Source organism: Nilaparvata lugens, chromosome 5 (genome assembly GCF_014356525.2).
Source record: "Nilaparvata lugens isolate BPH chromosome 5, ASM1435652v1, whole genome shotgun sequence".
In the NCBI taxonomy this organism is placed as follows: domain Eukaryota; kingdom Metazoa; phylum Arthropoda; class Insecta; order Hemiptera; family Delphacidae; genus Nilaparvata; species Nilaparvata lugens.
The window spans coordinates 5,098,167-5,125,523 of record NC_052508.1 but is presented as its reverse complement, the minus strand read 5'-3'; the positions used below and the strand labels follow the sequence as shown (position 1 = coordinate 5,125,523).

The 27,357-nt window shown below is 34.5% G+C and overlaps 1 protein-coding gene across 2 annotated transcripts in view; it reads left to right on the top strand.

Moving 5' to 3' along the window:
• The window catches only part of LOC111050880 (serine/threonine-protein phosphatase 6 regulatory ankyrin repeat subunit A), a 187,719-nt gene that overhangs the window by 64,430 nt on the left and 95,932 nt on the right, over positions 1-27,357 (top strand). For both annotated transcript variants that reach the window (XM_039429781.1, XM_039429782.1), the window contains exon 5: positions 11,174-11,290. In XM_039429781.1, the coding sequence (XP_039285715.1) occupies positions 11,174-11,290 (117 nt within the window). The remainder of the gene's footprint in view (positions 1-11,173; positions 11,291-27,357) is intronic.

Below are 27,357 nucleotides of genomic sequence, written 5' to 3'. Positions count from 1 at the left end.
GGTCTGGAAACGGTTTTATTCAATTCCTCAGTTCATTTTACATAAATGACGCTGAATTGTGCATCTTAGTTAACATCAAACAAATTCCCGTAGAGCTTCGTTTCGGCAGGGGAACTGAAATTCAGACGAAATCTTTCACCCTGTAAAACTTGGTAACTAAGCATTTTCGGACCTAAGTTAATAGGAACTTTTTTCTTCTATTGATAAGAGGAATCACACCCTGACTTAGGGCACCTTTTTTCAGGCATGGAGAAAAGATGGCATAAGATGATAAGTGAAATAGAAAGAAAAATAAAAATCTTAGTACTGCTTTTGAAATATTCAATCACACCATGTTTCGGAGATTGATGCCATTTTCAAGTGATATGAAATGAATAAATAAATACTGCTAGAAGATTCTTATTTTGATCATATATTAGTGTATTTATTTATTTCATATCACTTGAAAATGGCATCAATGTCCGAAACATGTTGTGATTAAATATTTCAAAAAGGGTACTCAGATTTTTATTTTTCTTTCTATTTCTATAAAAGTAGCCCTATACAGAAAAAGATATAGATGATAAGTGAGTATGATGAATATATTCCATACTATAAACGTGATGATTGGTTCAATAGTTTTAACCATCCTCCCCAAAAATTTCACGAAAAATATTTATATCCGAATGAAATATTCACTTGGGGACGGTTTCCGAGCTCGGGATTTAGCTAAGTTCTAGACTGTACTGCTGGAGTCAGAAAATTTGCTTCTCGGAACGGGGCGTAGACGTAGTCCACGTTCAAATTGAATTTCGAAAAACTAGAAAATTTAACATAAAATAGAATAAAGAGAAAATAGTGTAAAGTTTCAGCTATTTTGAATGGGAATGTTTCATTTCGTCAATGGAAACGTTTTCAATTATAGAAATTTAAAGTCTACATTGTGAAAATAATCAAGGACTGGAAACTTTGTGTAGTGAACAACAACATGACCTAACCTATTTCGGACGATGTGTAAATCGGACCTTATCTAAATCTGGGAGAGAAATAGCACAAGGTCACCTTATTTCTTCTCTTACTATCATTTCGATGATGTAATTATTGTACGAATGAATAGAAAACAGAGAATAGAAATGAGAATAAAGATTATCATAAAAACTACGACTACGACCCGTTTCTGAATGCCAATAATTTTCTGACTCCAGCTGTTTGAAGTCTAGAACTTAGTTGAATCCTGAGCTCGGAAACCAGACCTTATTTTTGATTCTCCACTATTCAAATATCATTATTTATCATATCTCATGGTAATAGGAGGTTAAGGTTAGTTAAGGGTTGGGGTTGACATGAACTAGCCTAAAAAACAGAAGAGAAACATGGCTTCACCTGAACTCCACTGACAGTTAGATGAGTTTTGTATGTTTGGCGCACATTTTTAATATGAGTTTCGCATTTATCGGAGCAATTAGGACTTGCGATCGTCATTTAAGTTTTTGTTGGAGTGATTGGATGTCAGGAAAGAATGAGAGAGAGAGAGAGAGAGAGAGAGAGAAGGTGCTGGAATGAGGGAGGAAGAAAAGCGACAATGAGTGAATGTGAACGAAACGTGATGAAAAAAAATGATGTTGAAAAAAGAGATTGTATGAGAGAATGTAAGACAGAGAAAATGGGGCTGAAAGTAGATGAAGAGAGAGAGAGAGAGAGAGAGAGAGAGAATAGAGTGTATCAGTGGGTGTGAGATAGAGAAGGTGCGTGTGAGTGAGTGAGACAATGAAAGTGTTGCTGAGAGAGACAAGCTATGGTCAGAGAAAAGTAAAGATATAGGAAATATGAAAGATTGTATCGAGATGTAAGGTTTTGGTGATATTATTAACAAAAATCCCAATAAAATGCTGTAAATCACTCCAAAGACTTCTGCTACTGCAAATATTGACAACAGGGTAAACAGCTACATGGAAATTCGATGAGCGCTACTATTCAAAAATCATTTGTCAGCCCGGGAATTTTTGTATAGTAGCGCTCATCGATTTTCCATCTATTGTGAGGTCCACGACAGTGGAAAAAGATAGCAGAACACCGTTGCCGATTCTCTGTCTTGTCAATGCCTTCTATAGACGGTAGCTGATACAGGTAAATTGATGTAATATCAACTGTTCATTCTTGTTTAAAATAATTAATTATATTTTAGCAAGCAAGAAATTATATTTTTCAATAATTCCATAATGAATTTTCATAATTAAGATGAAATATTCTGTTAATCAATTATCAATTCTACATTGTTAAAAGACGATCCGGCGACAGAGCAAAGCGAGAAATAGATAGTGCAATCCGCTTTGTTGAATGATAGACAAGGATAGCAATTCCATTGCTAATCAAACACTGCCATTATAACGTGGACCTCAACTATAGCACAGAAGGGAAGGGTGGGGGAAAATGAGAGAGATAATGATATATTATGTGTGCGGCAGTTGATAAGGTTACATAGAGTGGGTTGAATAAAGGAGAGACAGGCAGCAATATAGAGAGAAAGAGAAGAATGATCAAGGGTTGATGAGGGTGGGATGAGGATGAGAGTATAGTGTGAGTGAAGATGAGTAAGAGACAGGCTAGAATGAGGAAGATGAAGAAGACGAAGACGAAGAAGAAGATGAAGAAGAAGAAGAAGAGAAGAAGAAGAAGAAGAAGAAGAAGAAGAAGGAGAAGAAGAAGAAGAAGAAGAAGAAGAAGAAGAAGAAGAAGAAGGAGAAGAAGAGAAAGGATACACAGATAAAGTTTTCAGTTAGCGTGTTTATGTTGTTGAAGGGATAGGTAGCCTAGCTTGGAGCGCGAAATATGCCTGAAATAGTTTGTGTGGTGAAAACTGGAAGGTGCAAAGCTAAGCCGTGATACTAGACTACAATACGGCGTTAGAACTCCTCAAATGAGTGTGCTTTGCACACTGGGAGGTGTTCAGCAGGTGTTGTGTCGGCTAACGTGTATTCAATTTTGCTGTGAAACTTGGTGACAACAAATGTGTGGGGTAGAAATTACTTTTGGGTGGAAATCGTGAATATGTCATGTGTGAGCTTGTGATCTATGGTATTCACTGGTTCCATTTTTCTGAGGTGTGGAAAGGGTTGACACCTCATGTGTGCTTCGAATGTGGTTGATGTGTGTGTGATAGTTTAGGGGTAGTAATATTGTGAAAGTATGTGACAATTATTTACTTCAATGTAATGTTTGTCACTTCATCTGATTTCCATTGTTTGTAAGGTGTAGCACTTTGAGGTTAGAATCCTTTGGTGCCAGTATACGTTATAGAGCCAGTAGTGATGATAGAAAGCCATTGTTGCCGACTGTATTTTCCCACGGTCTTCAATAGTAGAAAGCTGTGATTCAAAACTGATAAGGCTGTGCAAAGGCTGAAAATAAACTTTCTACTCGTGATATTTTTCGAAGTTTTTCGATTTGTATATCATCAAGATATCAAAATGGGAAGGTTTTCTCAGGAAAACATTTTTTTCCGATCATTACTACTTTTTGAGATATGAATGCCTGAAGTTTGAATTTTTGGGACAGAACATTTCAAACTTGATAAGATATAAATCCATGAGATTCAGAGGATGGATTCTTCATGGTATTGTTGATCTACTAAAAGGAAAAATTCCTGAAAATATCTATTTTTGAAAAAGTTATTTTTAGTAAATTTAATAACTATCTTAAAAATTGATATTTCAGAAAATTCTTGTTCTACTAGATCAACAATACCATGCAGGATCTATCCATTGAATCTCATGGATTTATCTCTTACCGAATTTGAAATGTTCTGTCCCAAAAATTTAAACTTTAGGCGATCATATCTAAAAAAGTATTGATCATAAAAAAATGTTTATCTGAGAAAACTTTTTCATTTTGATAGCTTGATGATATACAAACCGAAAAACTTCGAAGAATATAACGAGTAGAAAGTTTATTTTTAGCCTTTGCACAGCCATAAGCTATCGTTAGATAAGTTAAGAATCATGCGCCTGTTACTGCCTTTGGAAAGGTGACCGCTTGTGCCAACTCCTCTGAAATTCATATGTTGTAAAATCGCGTCACGGTGGTTCGAAACCCACTCAAAACTGTAGGTCCATTCATCTCTCATATCATCTGCTTCATTACCCACGCACAGGCCTAGAGCTCATGTGGGCATCACCCTCAGCCCAAAAAATAAGTCATCCCGTTAAATGTGATATGATAGTATTATTTCTGATGATATTAATTATTGACTCGTGATAATGACATGAATAAATTGATTACGGTACGATTTGATAAATGAATAATGTTATAAAGTCATTAATAATGAAAGTCATAGTTGCTATAGTGAGGTCCACGTTATAATGGCAGTGAAGAAAGATAGGAGAAAAACGTTGCCGATCCTCTGTCTCGTCAATGCCTTCTATAGACGGTAGCTGATACAGGTTTATTCATGTAATGTTAACTGTTCATTCTAATTGAAAATAATCAATAATATAGTGAGGTCCACGTTATAATAGCAGTGTTTGAGCAGTATTTTAGCAATGGTATTGCTATCCTTGTCTATCATTCAACAAAGCGGGTAGCGCTATCTCTATCTCGCTTTGCTCTGTTGCCAGATCATCTTTTAACAATGTAGAAGTAAAAATTAATTTACAGAATATTACATCTCAATTATGAAATTATTGAAAAATATAATTCTTGCTTAATAAAATATAATTGATTGTTTCAAACAAGAATGAACAGTAAATATTACATCAATAAACCTGTATCAGCTACCATCTATAGAAGGCATTGACTAGACAGAGGATCGGCAACGTTTTTTTCATATCTTTCTCCACTGCTATTATAACGTGGACCTCGCTATATCATCAAATTCAATAGTTTTAAGTCAATTGAAATATTTAGAAATATTATACCTATCAATAATTTGTCGGAATGCTGGCATAATAAACAATTGAGAAATCTGAATCGAAAGTGTAATGATTTTTTTTCTAATTATTGATGTAGGCAAACCCTACATGGATACTAATCATGTGAACACGGTTGCCAAGGTGACTGTTTTAGCAACGAACTGTTTTACAAGTAAATAATTACTTGATTTTTGATGAGAGATGTTCAAAGATGATGTTTTATTTTATTTTTATCTTGTTCATAAATGTAAACTTTTAATAAATAAAGTGTTAATCACAAAAGCACATTTACAACATTATATTGTGTAAATTCCAGTAGATCTTTCAATGATTAATATGAGAATCAAAACTGTTTTCATAGGGAGCCTTGCTTCTAAAGAATAATTACTCTCATATCATCGCACAATTGATGAAATCCGGATCCCCTATTTACAACTGATGACTAAATCCTCATTCAATAGATCCCCTTCAAAAAGGCGTCTTACGTCACTCAGAATCGATTCATTCATAAAAGCAAAAGCCACACAAAGCCTCGTATTGTAGGAGGGAAAGTGAACAGTTTGACCATTAATAGTATGACAATGTATTCATGAATGAATGGAACCTGTTGGCTGTTGGAGGTTGCATGTCATATCAATTATGTATGCAAGGGTGGAAAATAGTCCTCACATTTTTAGAATTTCCTGATTCTCCGTTAATTTTGGACTGTTTTGGTTGTATTCTTGGATCGAAGTCGTATTTCTATAGTGAGGTTCACGTTATAAAGACAGAGTTTGATTAACTTCGATTTTGCTATCCTTGTCTATCATTCGACAAAGCAGGTAGTATTATCCTTTTCTAGCTACGCAACGATGCCAAATCTGTTTCTGACAATGTAGAAATATAAGCAATTAACAAAATATTTGATTTCTATAATGGAAATTTATCGTTGAAAAAATATTTTCAACCGGATAAAATATATAATTGGTTATTTAGAACAAGAATGGACAGTTGATATCACATCAGATTCGCCGGTGTCAGCTATCTTCTATGTTAAGCTGGGTTTTCGATTGTGCATAAATGCCGTCGTCGACCACGACATGGTGAGGATCTCAGATTGAGTAGATTTCAATTTGTCTAAATAACCTAAAAGATTATCTTCAATTATGTTTTAACGGGGGAGGTTGATTTTATACGTTTTTATACTATTAAATTGCAATATTTTGGTATTATTAGAAATGTTTTGATTCTTGAATAATAAACACAAAAAATGAAAAGCTATTTGATCAGCTGTTTATCAAGCACACTGGACAACATGAATGTCAACAATGCTTGTCGTCGTCGACTGCGGAAGTTTACGCACAAACCAAAATGCACCTTTAGACAGTGACTCGGCAACGCTGTTTTCCTATCTTTCTTCTCTGTTAAATAACGTGGACCTCACTTTACAGAACAGATTCGAGATAGAGCATGAATGTGAAATGATTTTCCACTACAACGCGTAAGATCCGTGCATGTTGATAGAATTTCAAAATGAATTCCGTTATGACAGTGATGGATACACGACTTATGTTAAAGTTTGAAGCTAGAAGATAACAATTTAGCTCTAGTTTCATACATATTGTTCTAGTTTAGAGTTTGTATCCACCTTTATCCATTATAGTGCAAGTTAAAGGCTCATAATATCAAACCTGTATAGGAAGATTTCTGTAGCATGCATAGCAAAATGAAACTTGAACTTTAAATTTCTTGAAGCGTTAAGGTTTTCCATGTGGACGGTGTATTCTGATTGGAACTGTTAAGGTGCGTACAGATTTACGCGCCGCGAACATGAGCAATTCACTTTTAATCAGCTGATTCCAAGCTTTTTATATCTGTATCTTACCGTTTCTGTAAAAATACAGTTATAATCAGCACCTTTAAGGTGCGCACAGATATACGCACCACGAACATAAGCAATCACCTTTAATCAGCTGATGCCAAGCTTTTTATATCTGTATCTGACCGGTTCTGTAGAGATACAGATATAATCAGCTGATTGAAAGCGAATTGCTCATGTTCGCGGCGCGTATATCTGTACGCACCTATATGAAGACATGAGGTCCAAGTGAAAATTGGAGTTTGAAGTGGGAGAATCACAGATCTTAATCGAATTCTGGATCTATAGTGAGGTCCACGTTATAATGTCAGTGTTTGATTAGCAATGGTATTGCTATCCTTGTCTATCATCCAACAAAGCGGATAGCGCTATCTCCCCTCGCTTTGCTCTGTCGCCAGATCATCTTTTAACAATGTAGAATTGATCAATAATTCACAAAATATTTCAACTTAATTATTAAATTATTAAAAAATTTAATTCCTCGCTTAATAAAATATAATTGATTATTTCAAATGAGAATGAACAGTTAATATTACATGAATAAACCTGTATCAGCTACCGTCTATAGAGGGCACTAAAAAGACAGAGGATCGGCCACGTTGTTCTCCTATCTTCCTTCACTGCCATTATAACGTGGACCTCACCATAGTATGGTATTCTGGATAGAGTTCATTGTTTAAACACTTTTGGTTTAGAAAAATATTCGATCAGGTTCAAACAGCTCCACTGTTTGATTTCGGAAAATCAATCGAAACTGTTCAAGATTTTCTAAGATCAATATAAGTATACAAATTTATTTAATGACATACATATTATAAGGACCGTTTCCAAGCTCGGGATTCAGCTAACTTTTGGACTTTAAGTGAAAAAATTGGCTTTCCGAATTGGGGCGTAGTCGCAGTCCATGATCAAATCAAATTTCGGAAAACTATAAATTGATCTTATGTTGAATTCAATTTGTGAGAGGCACGTATCCTTTGATAATATTCTACGATATTCTATGATTATTCCGGTGAATTTTTGAGAAAGGAATGGAGGAAAACGAAAGGATGGAGGAGGATGAGGACGATGATAGTGTGTTCGACGATGACGGCTACGAAGAAGAAGAGAAGGAAGAGGAAGAAGGAGGAGATGGTGAAGAAGAAGAGGAAGAATCGAAAAAGATATCGGACGACATGAAGCGGATTGAAAGCATGATGGAACAGTTGAAGAAGGCAAGGGAGCAGGTGATGGAGAGGCTGAAGGACACTTTTTCCAAGGATGAAGTTTTGTCGGAGATTATGAAGTTTAGTGCCGCCGAGCAAATCAAGTCCAAGTCGACTACTTCGGCCTCTCAAGTACCGCTCAAAAAAGAAGAGGAACCTCTGAAACCTATAGCTGTTGAGGTGATTAGCCTAATAATTAATTTTTCTAGTATGAAAATTGTAAACAATATTGTAGTATTTTCTTTGTTATTTGAGTAGATCATTACAATATTTTTTGTCTGTCATTCAATCTCAGCTGTTTTCCATGCATGAAATCAAGCCAGTAAACAGCTGTTTGCAGAACAAATAAACATATGATACCAATTGCAGCATACTCGACTGTAATGAAACCATATGTTCTCTTCACAGTCGAGTATGTTTCCTAGTTCCGAAATAGGAACAGGAATACTGCTACAAAAAAAACACGTTCAGTGCTGCAGGTGGAAGTTTTGTCAACTTCCGCAAAATTCCTGATTCGGAATTTGTAAACTAGGTTATGTTTATAGAATGCATGTAGTAACTAGTAACTTCAGCACAAGCAGGTAATGTTTTATATTTTTCAATTATTCTTCTTTAGATTGTCATGACAAAAAATAGAGTACGTTACTTGGATGTGGATGTCTTTTGCAGTGCTCGAATGAAATTCTAGTCTCGGCTAACGCCTCGACTAAAAACATCATTCTCGACTGCAAAAGATCTCTTCCCATCCTTGTGACGTAAGATACTATTGTATCAATATGATTTTAGTCACAAAACTGGTCTCCCATCTAAATTCAAATTCTTATTGTGATCATTAATATCAAAAATAAATTAAACATCAGTATTTGTTTAGATTTCTCTGAATTTCAACAATCCGTTGATTAATTGGAAATATTCTTGTACTTAGTGCTCAAATTTTGGGCCGGTTTCCGAGCTCGGGATTTAGCTAAGTTCTAGCAGGACATCCCATATACCGGACCTGCGCCTACAAAAAAAAATGGCCGCCCTAGGTGGTGGCTGGCATTGATATTTTAAACAGAAACTAGATCAACTGAGAGATTTCGACAAACTGAGACGCTCTCTAACAGCTGATTAGTGATTTTTTCTTAGTAGGAATTTCTATAAGACCACCACATAAGGCGGCTTTTTTTTCTAGGCTCAGTTCCGGTAGTATATAGGAGGTCCTTGCTCTAGACTTTAAACAGCTGGAGTCAGAGAATTGACTTCCTGAAACGGGGCATAGTCATAGTTCTGATTATAATCTGTATTCTCATTTCTATCATTGGAAACGTTTTTCCTTGATGAATGGGAACATTCCTGAATAATTCAAAATGGCTGAAACTATTATAGATAGAACTAATGTTATTCAAATATAACTTATTCAAAAAGACACAACACATGAGGTTATGAATGCAACAAAAGCTTTATATGATCAACAGTGACCGGTTTCCAAGCTCTATGTGATCAACAGTGACCGGTTTCCAAGCTCTATGTGATCAACAGTGACAGGTTTCCAAGCTCTATGTGATCAACAGTGACCGGTTTCCAAGCTCTATGTGATCAACAGTGACCAGTTTTTCAAGCTTTATATGATCAACAGTGACCGGTTTCCAAGCTTTATATGATCAACAGTGACTGGTTTCCAAGCTTTATATGATCAACAGTGACCGGTTTCCAAGCTTTATATGATCAACAGTGACCGGTTTCCAAGCTTTATTTATGATCAACAGTGACCGGTTTCCAAGCTTTATATGATCAACAGTGACCGGTTTCCAAGCTTTATATGATCAACAGTGATAGGTTTCAAAGCTTTATATGATCAACAGTGACCGGTTTCCAAGCTTTATATGATCAACGGTGACTGGTTTCCAAGCACGGGATTTAGCCAAGTTCTAGACTTTAATCAGTTGGAGTCAGAAAATTGGCTTTCCGAAACAGGGTGTAGTCACAGTTTTTATAAAGATCTTTATTTTCTCATTTCCATAAATAGGAAACGTTTTTCCTTTACAAAATGCAACATTCCTGAATAATTCAAAATAGCTGGAGCTTAACACTTTTTTCTCTTTATTTTTTTTTTTTGTTCAATTTTCTAGTTTTTCGATATTTGATTTGAACTTGGACTGTGATTACGCCCCGTTTCAGAAAGCCAATTTTCTGACTCCAACTGATTAAAGCCTAGAGCTTAGCTGAATCCCGAGCTCGTAAACCGGCCCTTAGTGTCATTTAGACCTATTTCTATCTGTAAATAGAGTGATCGGAGAGTTGCGCTCAAATAGTGGCATAACGTATACCTGATAATAATTTATTATTCAGCGGAAATACTACTCATTCCATCTGTATCATAATAAAAGTGTCGTGGTTTGTGTTTTGTTACTTTTTGATCACTCTATAGTATTTTGTATTGTGTTTAAATTTACTATTGTCAGATTCATTCACAAAATGTCAGCAAACATCATAGATAAAACCAGAGCTCCCCTCCCATTCAAACGAAGCTGATATAGTGAGGTCCACGTTATAATGGCAGTGTTTGATTAGCAATGGTATTGCGATCCATGTCTATCATTTAACAAAGCGGATAGCGCTATCTCTTTCACGCTTTACCAGATCGTCTTTCAACAATGTAGAATTTATAATTAATTAACAAAATATTCCATGTTGATTATGAAAATTCATTATGAAATTATTGAGGAATATATTTTCTTGCATGATAAAATATAATTATTGATCATTTTAAACGAGAATGAACAGTTAATATTACATCAATAGAGTCGTATCAGCTGATAGAGGAAATTGACAAGACAGAGGATTGGCAACGTTGTTCTCCTAACTTTCTCTACTCCCATAATAACGTGGACCTCACTATAGTTTCAAGTGAACCTCACTATGAAATGTGTTTTTTATGAATTTTCAATTCTATTTGAGTAGCTTTTTGTAATTATTTAATTATTGTGATCTATTGTTTAATTATCCTATTCAAGTTCTTCTATAACAGTTACTAGTTACTAATGTTTTTGATCATTGTATCTGAATGTTCTATTTTTTCTGAGTATTCTCATAACAAACTATATTTCTTTATTTATTGTGTTTGAGTGTACAATATTCTACTCAGGTGGCTTTTATAACTTATCTTTATAATTACTGTGTTTGAATTTACAATTTGATCCGAGTCTTTTTTAGCTAATTTTCTGAATGTTCTTGTTTGACAGCCAAAACAGCAGACTGCTGTTCACCTGGTGGCGAGTAGACAAACCGGCACTGCTACAAGCATTCTCAGGGCACTGCTTGCAGCTGCAGGACGAGATATCAGGATCAGGCCAGATGGTGTAAGTACAAACGCTACAAAAATCACTCCAAATTTAAATGTCACTTATCAAATCCAATGGACCATAAAATCTTTAGATTCAGATTTAATGGTCCATTAAATTCAGAAACTTAACATCTCCTATTAGTCTTGGAGCTTACAATAATATTTCTATTGACTGTTTTCTTTAGGGCTACTTCTATTGTAATAAAAATATAAATCTCATTACCCTTTTCAAGTATTCTGTCTGGCATTATTTTAATTATTTTTTTTTGACAATAGTAGCCGAAACATGTCGTGATAAAATAATTTAAAAGAAAAAATAAAAGGGTGCTCAGATTAATATTAATATTTAAATTTTTATTGATGTTGGAACTTTAACCCTTCAGATTTGATGGTCCATTAAAGTTAGTAAGTGAACATCTCTTGATAGTCTTGGAGTCTACAATAATTTTCAATTATGCTGTTTTCCATTTTGATAAAAGAAGTTGAAAATGTCCGGTTATCATATTATGCTGATAATATTTCAAAAATCTAGTTATCATCAGCTAAAAATCTTTCAAAACATCAAGAGAAACCATATGAAAAGCAGTCTCTGATGAACAAGAAAACTTGGAGAAACTAAAGCTATGACTCTCAATTTCATATTGTAGTTTCTAGAGTTCTTGAAACTTCTTTAATGATACCAAAAACTTATTTTGCCGAATTCACGTCACTTTTTTAAGTATCAGATAATAATCTATCACCAAAAAAATATAATTATTTTGAATGAGTGCTTGAGTACTATATAATATAGATATAGGTTTAGAGAAAAGATAGCATAAGAAGATATCCCATGCTATAGAGCGTTCAGGTTAAAATTTTGAATGTTAACACAAGCTAGTTCTAGTAGTTGTGACGCTGGTAGTCTCTCATACTGTGTCGTTCTTACACTCTCTCCCCAACAAAACTGTAATAATAGACTGTAGGTGACAGTAATCGGCTAGAGTTAAGGCTGTGCAAAGGCTGAGAATAAACTTTCTACTCGTGATATTTTTCAAAGTTTTTCGATTTGTATATAATCAAGCTATGAAAATGGAAAAGTTTTCTCAGGAAAACATTTTTTTCCGATCATTACTTTTTACTTCCCTTGCCCTACTACCATAGGTAAGGAAAGTATTGCTTTCCAAAAAAAATTGAGGTACCCCAATTTCAAATTTTCTATACGTTTCAAGGTCCCCTGAGTCCAAAAACATGATTTTTGGGTGTTGGTCTGTGTGTGTGTGTGTGTGTGTATGTGTTGTAAAGCATCGAATTTGGGTAGATAAAAATCCCTAACCGAAATAGTAATAGGTCTGAAAATAAAGTAACTGGCTAATATCGCCAAATAGATAATAATTAAGATTAGATAGCATCAGCTTGTCCGGCTAAATGGTACAAAAACCTAAAAAGGATTTGAAGGAATTTGTTGCTAATAAATATATTATTATATAAAATATTTTGAAGATTGAGGTTAGGTATATGCATTCAGGGATCGGCGACCTAGAGATCGATCAAATCGAGCAACATAGAATCTGACCAAAACCCCTTGGCAGAGCTCTATTGCAACAAAATTGTATGCAATGTGAAAGAACACATGATCACGTGGCTAATTATTAGGTAGCATGAAACAAATATTAGTGTATAGAAAAATATTTCTATATATTTATATAAATGTACTGGATTTATGTTAAAACATTGTATAGTCTATGTTATCGATATGGCTCCAAGGCAAAGAAATTATTAAACGCACAACCTGAGTAATAATTTGATATTTTTTGTACGATCTATTTGAACCTAAATGGCGGAGGACTTAGATATTCAAATTTTATGTTAATTTGAAAATCGGAAATAAGATTTGTAAAATTGAGAAAGGAGAATCCAGCACTCGCCAGCCAAATGCCACCATGAGAGGACCCCAAATATTTTAGAGCGTAGTACCTTGCTAATAAATTTGTAAAAGTTAAAGTTAAATCAAATTATTAAATTTCTTAAAAGACTTCGTGATGCTATTGTAAACAGAAGTCATTTTCAATTTCAAATAAATTTATAACCCCTTATAAATCGAAGAGACGATTCCGGCTACCATATTCCAGGACCACATGGAGTTGGATCGACATCGGCGGCTTACAAGAAGATTTTCGACACATGAGTGATAAATATTGAATTAGTGATGGGCGCCCTAGTGCTTCGAATCTATCTAATAATCAAAGCTAGCTCGCCGAAAGGGTTTTTATTATAAGTTAAGAAATTAATGAGAGAAATACTTGCGCAAGTAAAATTAGTATTAAAGGTATTTTATTGAAGAAAAAATATAGATCAATACATTTCAGAAAATTCCATTTGGATCAAAGAAGTATAAAATCTAGGCTATTAAAACATATGCATATGATATTTGATTTTTGCAATATAATTTGCAATAGTTTGTTATAGCTCTAATTCACTAGATGAATGGCTCTACCTATTCCGTCAGGTGCCGAATCTTGCACCCTGAGATAAAATATATATTCGATACAAAGAAATCTACTAAGTACGAGAGATTTTAATATATATATATATATATATTTGGATTATTAGTGGCTAATTTATCAAGTTGATCTTAAAGAACCTATTTTTTAATTGAATTGTCCAAGTCAACAAGTATTAACAAGAGCATATCGCAGCTACATGCCAAAGGATGCATATGAATTTTAAGATAAAGGCACATGGTAATGATTCGTGCCATAAATCTAGAATATAAAGTTTAGCCTGTGATATTTTACTGATTTAAATTATTGTTCTATTTTTATATTATATTTTTTATCGCTCTTTATATATTTTTTGCCTCGATCTATTTTCTTTGCATTATTGTTTAATATATGTATGATATGTTTATGGTGTGCAATTATTTTTATTCCTCAACACTATAGTATAAGTATCATATTTATATATATTTATTTTTATTGAATTACAAGAGTTATAGGAGAAGCCCATACCTAGGCCTAGAAAGATTTTTATGAGACTGAATCCCATTAAAAAACCACGACCTAATTATATAATTATATCAAATTTTCATGCTCTACCGACTGATGCCAAGCAGGAGGCTAATCGTTATTTAAATATAAAGAATAACGTCAGAGAAACATGGCGCCCAACGTGGGGCTGATGATGAGGGCCGAGCTCATTGAATAATTATTTGAAATTAAGTCAATAACCATATTGAAAATTATAGATAACTTATACGAGTATTGAGGAAAACAGGCGAAGTAAAATTTGTATTACTTTTTGGGGAATCAATAGCTTTAAATAAAGAGAAATTATATGTTTTAAAGAAAATTTTATATTATTAGTACTGTAAAAAATATATGTTTATAGAGAGAGATTATATTTTATAAGCCTAAACTGCTATTACTTTCTAGTCAAGAATATATTATGTGTTTAAGCCGGTTGGAAAATAAGTCACAGTCTGTAAACTAGCCAAAAATTAAAACAAAACATTGGGGGCGCTAGAGCATTATAAAAAACTCAAGTATAAATACCTGTCTATGAGTATCCAAACACTTTGCACATCACTGTTTCACTGTAAGTCCCGGTTTGTGTCTCTTTTTTTAAGCATTTTCGCTTATCATTTTATCACTTTTTTAATTAGCATTTATCATATTTGACACAATGAATCACACTCCCGCAAACTCTGAAGTTTCATATATGTACGGCGGTTGCACAGATCCCACTTTGTCGACTCCAAGCACATCAAACCCCACCATGGTAGATGCCAATACGCCACGAGAAAGGGAACCAGGAAGTGTCGGGTCGATAGTCTTCGATCCACAAGGTCTGCAACCTCTATCATCCACTCGAATCGATGCCGCTGACACACCATTGAATCAACGGATAGCAGAGATCAACTTTGAAGGGGGCGAGGAGCAGCCTGCAGAACCCACATCGCCGGAGGCCGAGTCACACCTGGGCAAACAAAGTATATTTTCAGTCACAGAGCTAGATCCGTTTCAAAAGGTAATAATGGAACAAACTAGCAGTATGTTCAATATTATGTTACAAAACACAATGGATAATATGATGCAGGAGATTAAAAAAGAGAATGCTGCAATAAAAGAGGCAAATAAACAAACAGTGGAACAGGGCATGAAAGAAACAGCAGGCGCTATAAAATCAGTAGAACGACGGTTGGATAAGATTGAGACTAAAGTAGAGAATCATAGGGAAGAACTGAAAGCAATGATAACTCTACAGAAAGAAAGTCAAGATAAAGTTACGGCAGGATTATCGGAAAGGTTGGATATGGTTACATGTGAACTCAACAAAAGGATAGATAACCTAACCACACAAATCACTACACCCATTCAGGATATAACAAATAACATTAAGACCGATTGCCATCAAGAAATCCACAAACAAATTACTGTTGCCAATCAAAATTTAACGACTACAGTTGACAAAAATATTAACAGTATTAAAGAAATACAAAATAAACAGATTAATATGTCCACAAAAATGAACCAACTGCAAGGTAGCATCAATCAAAATACAGAAACCTGTAAAGCTTTAAACGGAACTCTACTAATTCAAAAATCCACTCTGACTCAATTGAATCAAGAAATAAATGCTAATAAAATTACACATAATAGTCAATGGCAGATGACACAGGAAAAAATAACAGCATTAGAAAATCATATTCAACAACGACCTCAAGGGATTCAAACAGATAACCTCAACTCACATAGTATATTACAAGGACTGGGCAAATTTGATAATACTGATCACCATTTGCAACCTCAACCATTCATTGATCAGATAAAATTAGTACAAACTCTTGCACCTACCTCTTGGAGCATGTGGCGTCTTCGTTTGACTAGTTTATTGATTGGCGAACCCCTGATGTTCTTTCGGAGTAGAGCCCATGAATTTACATCATTGGATGAGTTTGTAGCTGTCTTCCTGGAACAGTATTGGAGCAGAAGTAAACAGTTGGACGTGCTAGCGGACATTATATCATGCGATTTCAATCCTAACTTAGACGGTGCATGTACCACTTTCATCACTGCCCTACAGTTTAAAAATTCTCAATTGAGCGAGCCCATTAATGAATCGGCATTAGCAAGTATTATTTTAAAGAAGCTACCGTATCAAGTTAGAATGGCACTCGCCACACAACCCATTACTGATTGCAAACAGCTGATAAATCATTTATATGGCATACAGTCTGTGATGGCAATATCAAACCACCGTTCAGACCAGAGATATGCACAAAATCAGCATAACTCAAAATTTAATCAGTATAACAGCCAAAATTATGAACCGGTATCATATGATCACTACCGATCTGCCCCTCAATTTGAACGCCGCTATGAGCACAGGCAAAATGGTAACTGGAATAATGAAAAATTTCAAAATCGCACAACCAACCACTATGCCCAGCAGAGCAACCGTAGGAATCACTATGATGGCCGTGATCGATTAAACTCAAATAATAATCACACTCAGAACAATTACAACAGAAATTATAAACCGCCACCTCAACAAGTAAGCACAAATTATACATTAGCACATGCAATAGGATTGAATCAACAAAAAACCCGGAACCCAGCACCCAACGACCCGCCACCAGATATACAGAAAACTACAGCTAATAAACCAGGACTATATGATACCCCCGATATAACAAGCACAAGCTCAAATGAAACAAACCAAGAAAAGCAGGATATTTCAACGTCATACACCACATTCAGAAGTGATTTACCGAAAACATTATTAGAAGAACCGAAAATATTAGAAAAACAGATGCTAATACAAGATAAACCACCACCAAAAACCAGCTGTAAGCATCAATCCCTACTGAGCATCCTGTTCCCTACCGAAGATCCCTCACCGCCGGAGAACACCAACAGCCACCAGGATCATGCACTAATTAAGGAGTTAGTGAATACAGGAAAGATTAAAAACGTAACAGATCCACGCACCGAAACTACAACCGCCTATCAATCGACCCCACCGAAGCAGACAAAGGACCCCAAGATGGAAGAAAGAGAGGACGGCATACGGGAGAAGAGGTACCAACATCACAAGGCCCGGAGACGGAAGCGCCCGAGGACACCCGACCGGTATCAGGATGAGGAGGACAGCATACAGGACCGAATGAAGAACATGCATCGCAAGGCCCGGAGGTGGAAGAAGCGACGAAGGAGGAACCACGCGCGCGCATACCGGCCGCATGCACGATTTAAACGCCCGAGGAGGACCCCGGACCGGCACCGAGGAGGACAGGAAGAGATCACCGATGGCGTGCATCCGCGGCACATTCGTTTTAAGGAAGATGATCAACGATGTGACCGGAATAATAGGCCAAAGAAATGAGATAGAAACGGAGCTACTGATAGGACAAATATGGATTCATGCCTGGACAATAATGGAATGGATTACTTGTGGATATTGATGGACAGAAGGTGGTTTAATAAAATCAAAAGAAATAAGGAATAATGGCAATAAAATGGAAGTACCTGGCTACTATCTGATGAGAAGTTATACTATGGAAAAGATGATAAATGTTTGGATATGGTGTTTAATGTTTGTAATAATGGCTGTGATATTAATAAAAGACTGTGTTGTAGATAGGATGGAAAATATTATATTGTTATTATTAAAAGAATCTACTATTGATGATTGGAAATTTAATATTATAAAAATGTTTATTGTCTTGAGCATAATGAGTTATAATGAACCGAAATCAAGAATATTAGATGAAAATAAGAGGAAGGATGAGTTAAGAGTGCAGGATAATTGGAAAAAGAATGGATTAAAAGAAATTACCATTAAGGAAGCTAGGATTTGTTTAGAAAAGTATACCAGATACAAGGGCTTTAAATTTATGAAGGATAAGTTATCAATAGGACAGCCTCACAAATCAACAGCAGATAACCTCACCAGCCTACAACATCTACAAACAGAATGCAAGAAGATGCAAGTAAACCACGGGATTTTTTACATGCAATATCGTCGAATTTGAAATAAATACGATAAGAAGTAATCAAAGAAAACACCACTATCAAGCCAATTACTAACCTTTCTTAATAAATTTAATATTGATGAGGCCACCTCGTGTCAACAAATCAGATTTTTCGTTTCCTTCCAACTATCAAAACCTGCAACAAGCAAGGGAGTAATTTTTGAATATATAATTAAATTAGTTACATCAAATAAAAAAGGACACAAGCGGGGATAAAATATTTAAGATTTGTTAATTACCTTTAAAGAGGAAAAATGTAGAAATTAGGTTACTTGCAAGACTCAACAACCAGTTCTGACATAAGCAATGTGAAACGTAGAACAAGCAGTCAGCTGGCCAAAGCCTCCTGAATCGAATGAAGCGTTCAACATGATTATAAAAAAAAAAAAAAAAAGGTATTGTAAACCCAAAAAGTCATTTATTATTGTTATTTATTATATTTATTAATGTTAGTATATTTATTTATATGTTTTATATTTATTACCTTTAGTTATGCCACGTTTGTTACCTGAAAAAACCTAAAGTGAATGCTAGCTACCAAAAAACCAAAGAGCCATTAGCAAAAGTAAAGATTGTACCTGATGTATAGAAAATTATTTATATTAAGACCTAAGAAGTACTGTAAGATATAAGCCCAGAAGTTTTGTAAATCGAAATTATTGTCTGAAAGGAATCAATTGTGAGAATCATGAAATGTGTGTAGTTAGGTTGGCGGCCCTGCGAGCGGCGAATTTAAAAATATTATGTTTTAAGTGTTTGTAAGGAGGAATGCGTTTAGAAGATTATGTTTATGATATTTTATATGTGTTGAGGAGGAGAATTTGTTATTGTATTTGATAGAGGTCTAAAGGAGATGCAGCAGATATGTCTGCGAACTGTGATAGAAGTCTGAGAGTATAATTTATAAACAAAGTATAGTATATATCAATGTATTGAAGGGTGGATTTTCATTAAAAACATTGTGATTCTCAAATATTTTGAATTCAAACCCAGGGGCGCGTGTAAAGCATCGAATTTGGGTAGATAAAAATCCCTAACCAAAATAGTAATAGGTCTGAAAATAAAGTAACTGGCTAATATCGCCAAATAGATAATAATTAAGATTAGATAGCATCAGCTTGTCCGGCTAAACGGTACAAAAACCTAAAAAGGATTTGAAGGAATTTGTTGCTAATAAATATATTATTATATGGAATATTTTGAAGATTGAGGTTAGGTATATGCATTCAGGGATCGGCGACCTAGAGATCGATCAAATCGAGCAACGTAGAATCTGACCAAAACCCCTTGGCAGAGCTCTATTGCAACAAAATAGTATGCAATGTGAAAGAACACATGATCACGTGGCTAATTATTAGGTAGCATGAAACAAATATTAGTGTATAGAATATTAGCTAGCATGTAAAGAGCATAACCAAAAAACCAAATAAAAATAATTAAGTGTATTCAGGAAATAGGAGGTACCAGGCGCATGAATACCGAATAAAATTTGCATGCACTAATAGCACAACGGCAGTTAATAGGCGGCAACTGTAGGCCAATTCAAAAATATTTCTATATATTTATATAAATGTACTGGATTTATGTTAAAACATTGTATAGTCTATGTTATCGATATGGCTCGAAGGCAAAGAAATTATTAAACGCACAACCTGAGTAATAATTTGATATTTTTTGTACGATCTATTTGAACCTAAATGGCGGAGGACTTAGATATTCAAATTTTATGTTAATTTGAAAGTCTGAAATAAGATTTGTAAAATTGAGAAAGGAGAATCCAGCACTCGCCAGCCAAATGCCACCATGAGAGGACCCCAAATATTTTAGAGCGTAGTACCTTGCTAATAAATTTGTAAAAGTTAAAGTTAAATCAAATTATTAAATTTCTTAAAAGACTTCGTGATGCTATTGTAAAGCAGAAGTCATTTTCAATTTCAAATAAATTTATAACCCCTTGGAAGAGACGATTCCGGCTACCATATTCCAGGACCACATGGAGTTGGATCGACATCGGCGGCTTACAAGAAGATTTTCGACACGTGAGTGATAAATATTGAATTAGTGATGGGCGCCCTAGTGCTTCGAATCTATCTAATAATCAAAGCTAGCTCGCCGAAAGGGTTTTTATTATAAGTTAAGAAATTAATAAGAGAAATACTTGCGCAAGTAAAATTAGTATTAAAGGTATTTTATTGAAGAAAAAATATAGATCAATACATTTCAGAAAATTCCATTTGGATCAAAGAAGTATAAAATCTAGGCTATTAAAACATATGCATATGATATTTAATTTTTGCAATATAATTTGCGATAGTTTGTTATAGCTCTAATTCACTAGATGAATGGCTCTACCTATTCCGTCAGGTGCCGAATCTTGCACCCTGAGATAAAATATATATTCGATACAAAGAAATCTACTAAGTACGAGAGATTTTAATATATATATATATATTTGGATTATTAGTGGCTAATTTATCAAGTTGATCTTAAAGAACCTATTTTTTAATTGAATTGTCCAAGTCAACAAGTATTAACAAGAGCATATCGCAGCTACATGCCAAAGGATGCATATGAATTTTAAGATAAAGGCACATGGTAATGATTCGTGCCATAAATCTAGAATATAAAGTTTACCCTGTGATATTTTACTGATTTAAATTATTGTTCTATTTTTATATTATATTTTTTATCGCTCTTTATATATTTTTTGCCTCGATCTATTTTCTTTTGCATTATTGTTTAATATATGTATGATATGTTTATGGTGTGCAATTTATTTTTATTCCTCAACACTATAGTATAAGTATCATATTTATATATATTTATTTTTATTGAATTACAAGAGTTATAGGAGAAGCCCATACCTAGGCCTAGAAAGATTTTTATGAGACTGAATCCCATTAAAAAACCACGACCTAATTATATAATTATATGAAATTTTCATGCTCTACCGACTGATGCCAAGCAGGAGGCTAATCGTTATTTAAATATAAAGAATAACGTCAGAGTGTGTGTGTTTATGTCTGTATGTGTGTATGTCTGTGAACACGATAACTCCATTCCTAATTAACCGATTGACTTGAAATTTCAAACTTAAGGTCCTTATACCATGAGGACCCGACAATAAGAAATTCAATAAAATTCAATCCAAGATGGCGGAAAAAATGGCGGATAATTACTAAAAAACCATGTTTTTCACGATTTTCTCGAAAACGGCTCTAACGATTTTCTTCAAATTTATACCATGGATAGCTATTTATGAGCCCTATCAACTGACATGAGTCGCATTTCTGGGAAAATTGCAGGAGCTGCGTAATATTCTCCAGAAAAATGGCGGATAATTACTAAAAAAACCATGTTTTTCACGGTTTTCTCGAAAACGGCTCCGACGATTTTCTTCAAATTTATACCATGGATAGCTATTCATTAGCCCTATCAACTGACATGAGTCTCATTTCTGGGAAAATTGCAGGAGCTGTGTAATATTCTCGAGAAAAATGGCGGATAATTACTAAAAAACCATGTTTTTCACGGTTTTCTCGAAAACGGCTCCAACGATTTTCTTCAAATTTATACCATGGATAGCTATTTATAAGTCCTATCAACTGACATGAGTCTCATTTCTGGGAAAATTGCAGGAGCTGCGTAATATTCTCGAGAAAAATGGCGGATAATTACTAAAAAACCATGTTTTTCACGGTTTTCTCGAAAACGGCTCCAACGATTTTCTTCAAATTTATACCATGGATAGCTATTTATAAGTCCTATCAACTGACATGGGTCTCATTTCTAAGAAAATTGCAGGAGCTGCGTAATATTCTCGAGAAATTGGCGGATGATTACTGAAAAACCATGTTTTTCACTTTTTTCTCAAAAATTACTTGACTGATTTATTTCAAATTCATACTCTGTATAGTTATTTATCAGCTCCATCAACTGGCATGAGTCTCCTTCCTGGGAAACTAATGGGGGGTTCACCCCATCCTTGAGAAATGGACTTTGTAACCTTCTTCTCGTGCATGAGGTAGGTAGGTAGAGCAGTCTATGAAAATAACGCATAGTCGAGATATTTCATTTGTAAAACAGCTGTTTTGACGACTTTTAAAAAATCATCGGATTTCACAATTTACACAAAGGAAAAAGTACTCTGAAAACAATTATATACACACATTTTATACAGTAGTCTGATCGTAGTTTCAAATAATTATGTTGCCGCCAGTCGTCATTATGTTATTTCTCTAAATTATTGTCGTTTAAGAATGAGGCTCCCAGTTCAATGAGCAAGGAAAGTTGTGTGAGTGTACCACACCAGATTTTTGAGATATGAGCGCCTAAAGTTTAAATTCTTGGGACAGAACATTTCAAATTCGGTAAGATATGGATCCATGAGATTTAGAGGATGGATTCTTCATGGTATTGTTGATCTAGTACAACAAAAATTTTCTGAAAATATCCATTTTTAAGATAGTTATTCAATTTACTAAAAATAACTTTTAGTTGATTTATTTTTGGTAAATTGAATGATTTTTTCAAAAATTGATATTTTCGGAAAATCTCTGTTTCACTAGATCAACAATGGAGAATCCATCCTCTAAATCTCATGGATTCATATCTTACAGAATTTGAAATGTTCTGTCCCAAAAATTCAAACTTCAGGCGCTCATATCTCAAAAAGTAATGATCGGAAAAAAATGATTTCCTGAGAAAACTTTTCCATTTTGATAACTTAATGATATATACAAATCTTGAGAAAAACTTTGAAAAATATCACGAGTAGAAATTTTTTTTTTAGCCTTTGCACACAAAGAATCGGCATTGAATTTGGAACATAGGTGACCTATACCATGGAATATCTTCTTACGCCATCTTTCCTCTATGAAGAAGAAGAAGAATATATGGGCTATTTGAAGAGTCTCTATTGTCAAAATTTATGAAAATTGTTGGATAACGCATACGTGAGTATTATATTTGAATGTGGGATTACCAATGCACCATCCATCAGGCCAGGCTGCCTCGAATTATTATTTACAGTGTTGTCGCGTGACAATTTTGTTTTCACCGCTGGCAAGAGGTTGTGCTTGGCACAGAGAGAGAGAGAGAGAGAGAAAGAGAGAGAGAGAGAGAAGGAGTAAGAGGGAGTGATTGAGCTCTTAAAAACTCAGAATCGATGCGGTTATGTGAGTTTTCCCAGAGATGATTATGAGATACGGTGAATGGTGAGAAAAATGAACAAGGGTTAGAGTATTGTTGGGAAACTGGAGATATCGGAAAAATAGATAGATTCATCTATAATATAATAAAGGAAAGAATTGGCTTAAACACGTACGGGATAGGAAATTCACGAATGACGTCTAAACTACTGGACTGATTAACTTGAAATTCTGCTTATAGATTCTTGATATACCGAGGATGGTTATAGGCCTATTTTCAAAATTTCATTATGTCAAGATTTCAGTTTGTCAAGTTTTAAAATAGACCCTATTTTAACGGAGCACGGTTTCCTGCTAGCCTATAATTGACCGAGCGAAGTGAGGTCTAAGATTCAATTCGACGGTTTTGCATTTCTCTTTATTTATGTTTATATTTTCCGCATTTACGGTGAAACGCGATTTTCATGAAATTTGACAGGTATGTTCTTTTTCAAATTTCGCGTCGACGTATATACAAGGATTTTGAAAATTTTGCATTTTAAGGATAATATATAAGGAAAAGGAGCCTCCTTCATACGCCAATATTAGAGTAAAACTCAGACTGTAGAATTATTCATCATAAATCAGCTGTCGAGTGGATTATTAATAACATGTAATTTAATAATTCAATGTAACTTAATAAGAAATCAGCTGTCGTGTGGACTATTAATTATTGCATGCAGTGAGGGATGCAATTGATAACTCGAAGTAGCATGGTATTTTCTCATGACTTTTCTCTGCTTTCAACTCGGTAAGCTTTCGATGATAGTAGCATAGCTGTTCACATCAAATTATTAGCATTGTCGATACAACAACCCAAACAGCCATTAGTCGTTTATTCACCGATATCTGGCCGGCACGACAGGACAGGACAATATTTACTCTGATGAACAGTATAAGAAGAGACTGCGGTTTATAACTGCGCGAGGTCTACTGTTCACAGAGCTACTAGTATAACAAAGGAAAGAATTGGCTTATACACGTACGGGATAGGAAATTCACGAATGACGCAACATCACGTCTAAACTACTGGACTGATTAACTTGAAATTCAGCTTATATATTCTTGATATACCGAGGATGGTTCTACGCCCATTTTAAATTATTCAAGATTTCAGTTTATCTAGATCTTAATTAGACTCTCGCGGTTTACCTGCTAGTATGCAATAAAAGCTTGAATTGAGTTGTCTTTATACCTTTGATTTCTTTTACTTCAATTCAGTTTTTCATGATTCTTCGAATTTGTCCATGAAACGTGACTTCCTTAGTTGCAAACTCAACAAATTCGCATATCATGCCATTGCCTTGTAGACACAGAACTCGAGTGACTTCCATGAATGCTTGTTCTAAAAATATCTCCCAATTTCCTCTGGGAAACAAATGTTGGGTTGTAAAATTTCACGTTCTTATATTTCCGGAGAACTACAATTTACGAGAGAATATAATTCTTTTGCAAGTAGTAGGCGAGAATATTTTTGTTTGGGTTGGAAAGTTATATAAATGGAGTTGAGAATAAAACGTGTTTAAACCTATAATATATGTTTAAACTTATATATATGTAATAGGTATGTAAGGGTAGGATGAAAGATAGGTCTGGTGTTACATTTGCTATTAATATTCTTTTTTTATCTTCTTTCTTCTACCCCTATTTCAACTTCTTCTTTTCCGTCATCTTCATATTATAGTGAGGTTCACGTTATAATGGCAGTGGAGAAAGATAGGAGAACAGCGTAGACGATTCTCTGCATTGCTACTGCCTCCTATAGAGGATAGATGATACCAGTATATCTTATTTAATATTAACTATTCAAAATGATCAATATTGTATTCTAATTATCAAGAAAATATATTTTCCAATGAGCAGATAATAGATTTTAATGTTCGAGTTTAAATATTTTGTTAATTATATTTCTATATTGCTAGAAATACTGGCAACGTTGCGGAGCTAGACAAGGCTAGCGCTCACTGCTTTGTCGAATGATAGACAAGGATAGCAACACCAATGTTGATCAAATACTGCCTTTATATCGTGGACCTCACTACATATCTCTTATGATTTCATTCTACTCTCGCCATCCTTTCCATTATCTTGGCACAAGTCTAGGACTCTTGAGAGAATCAACCTCAGAGGAAAGATTCTGGTTCCTCCATACAATAGTCAAATATGCAATGTACAGATGGAAATAAATTGGAAATTGCATTTGTTCCAGTTGAATTTTTTCTCGGGCTGACAAATAATTTTTAATAGTAGTGCTCATCGAATTTCCATCTAGCTGTTTACACTGTTGTCAATATTTGCAGTAGCAGAAGTCTTCGGGGTGATTTACAGCATTTAATTGGGATTTTCGTTTAATAAAATATAAAATAAAATTAAATATACAATAACTCAACAGTAGCTTGTACTCTAGTTGAACCAGCATTTTCTAAAAATAGATTATGATAACACAACATACATTGTTGATCATGTATTTCACGGTTTTTTATTTATTTCGCTTTTTATTTAATGTATTTCGCGCTTTATTTCATTTACTCCGCTGCTCATTTATTGTATTTCGATGTTTATCTAATGTATTTTCATTCAATGTATTTCGCTTCTTACCCAATGTATTATGTTGTTATCTCATGCATAAACTGTTTATTCAATGTATTTTGTCCTTAAAATTTACACAACATAATATTATAAAAAGTAATAATAATAATTATAAAACGAAAATCCAAATTAAATGCTGTAATTCACCCCGAAGACTTCTGCTACTGCAAATATTGACAACAGGTTGAACAGCTAGATGGAAATTCGATCTTTATTATAAGAAGTGTTTACATAGTCTCATTTGGACTATTTTATTATAAAAATGAGGGAGAGAAACAGTTTTTGGTTTATCTTGTTGAGTTTCTCGCTATTATCTATTTGATAGTGAGTGCCCGTAGCCGAGTGGATCAGATGCTGGCTTTGTGATTCAGAGGCCCGGGTTCAAACCCCGGCCCGGGCAAGATATTTATCTCGGGCCACTCCCGTGTTTCGGATGAACAAGTTAAGCCGTCGGTCCCGGCTGCCTAAAACCTAAAAAGTAGTCGTTAGGTCATGTCAGAGGCCCTGAAATTGATCAGTTGCGACCTGAAAACTCTGACACTAGACCTGAGCCAGCCAGGTCACTCGATATTATTAATGTTATTATTATTATTATCAATTTGATGTTGTAATTTTGTGGAATAATGAAATTAATATGATATAATATTTATTCGGCAAGTTGAAACAGTCTGATTTAGTTCTAAAAGTGTTCAAAATCAAGTAAGCAGTGCAACAAACTGTCATAAAATAATTCAATTTTATGACTTGTGCAGCATAGAATGCACTTCCTACAAATTTCAAAGGTAGCAGAAAACTTCTTCCGAGCTATAAAACAATAAACAATAATGAACTTGAGGTCGTTGCCAGTTTATGAGCCGGCAATAGAAATACCCTAGCGGTTATTATCAGAACTATTCAGTTTTCCTTGCTGGTTTAGTATTTAGTTGTTTGTTTTTGTAACCCTTTATAATATTGGAAGGGTCAGATGAGGGTGGGGAACGAATCCTCCATAGAAGTGTGCTGCTTCAGAGCAGTCACGCTATCTTCTATCTCTTTCATTTTTCTTCCTCTTTATCTCCTTCTTCTTTCTCTTTTTTCCTTCGTTATCTTTGCTTCTTATTCCATTTTATCAGTTTCATTTTTTGTGTTTCATCTGTTCTACCTCTACACCTGTCATATTATAATTTCCTTCCCAACTTCTTATATTCTCTTATACCTTTATTCTTTCCTTCTGAATTCGTTGAAGTTTAATGAACTATAGTCAGGTCCACGTTATGATGACAGTGGAGAAAGATAGGAGAACAACGTTGCCAT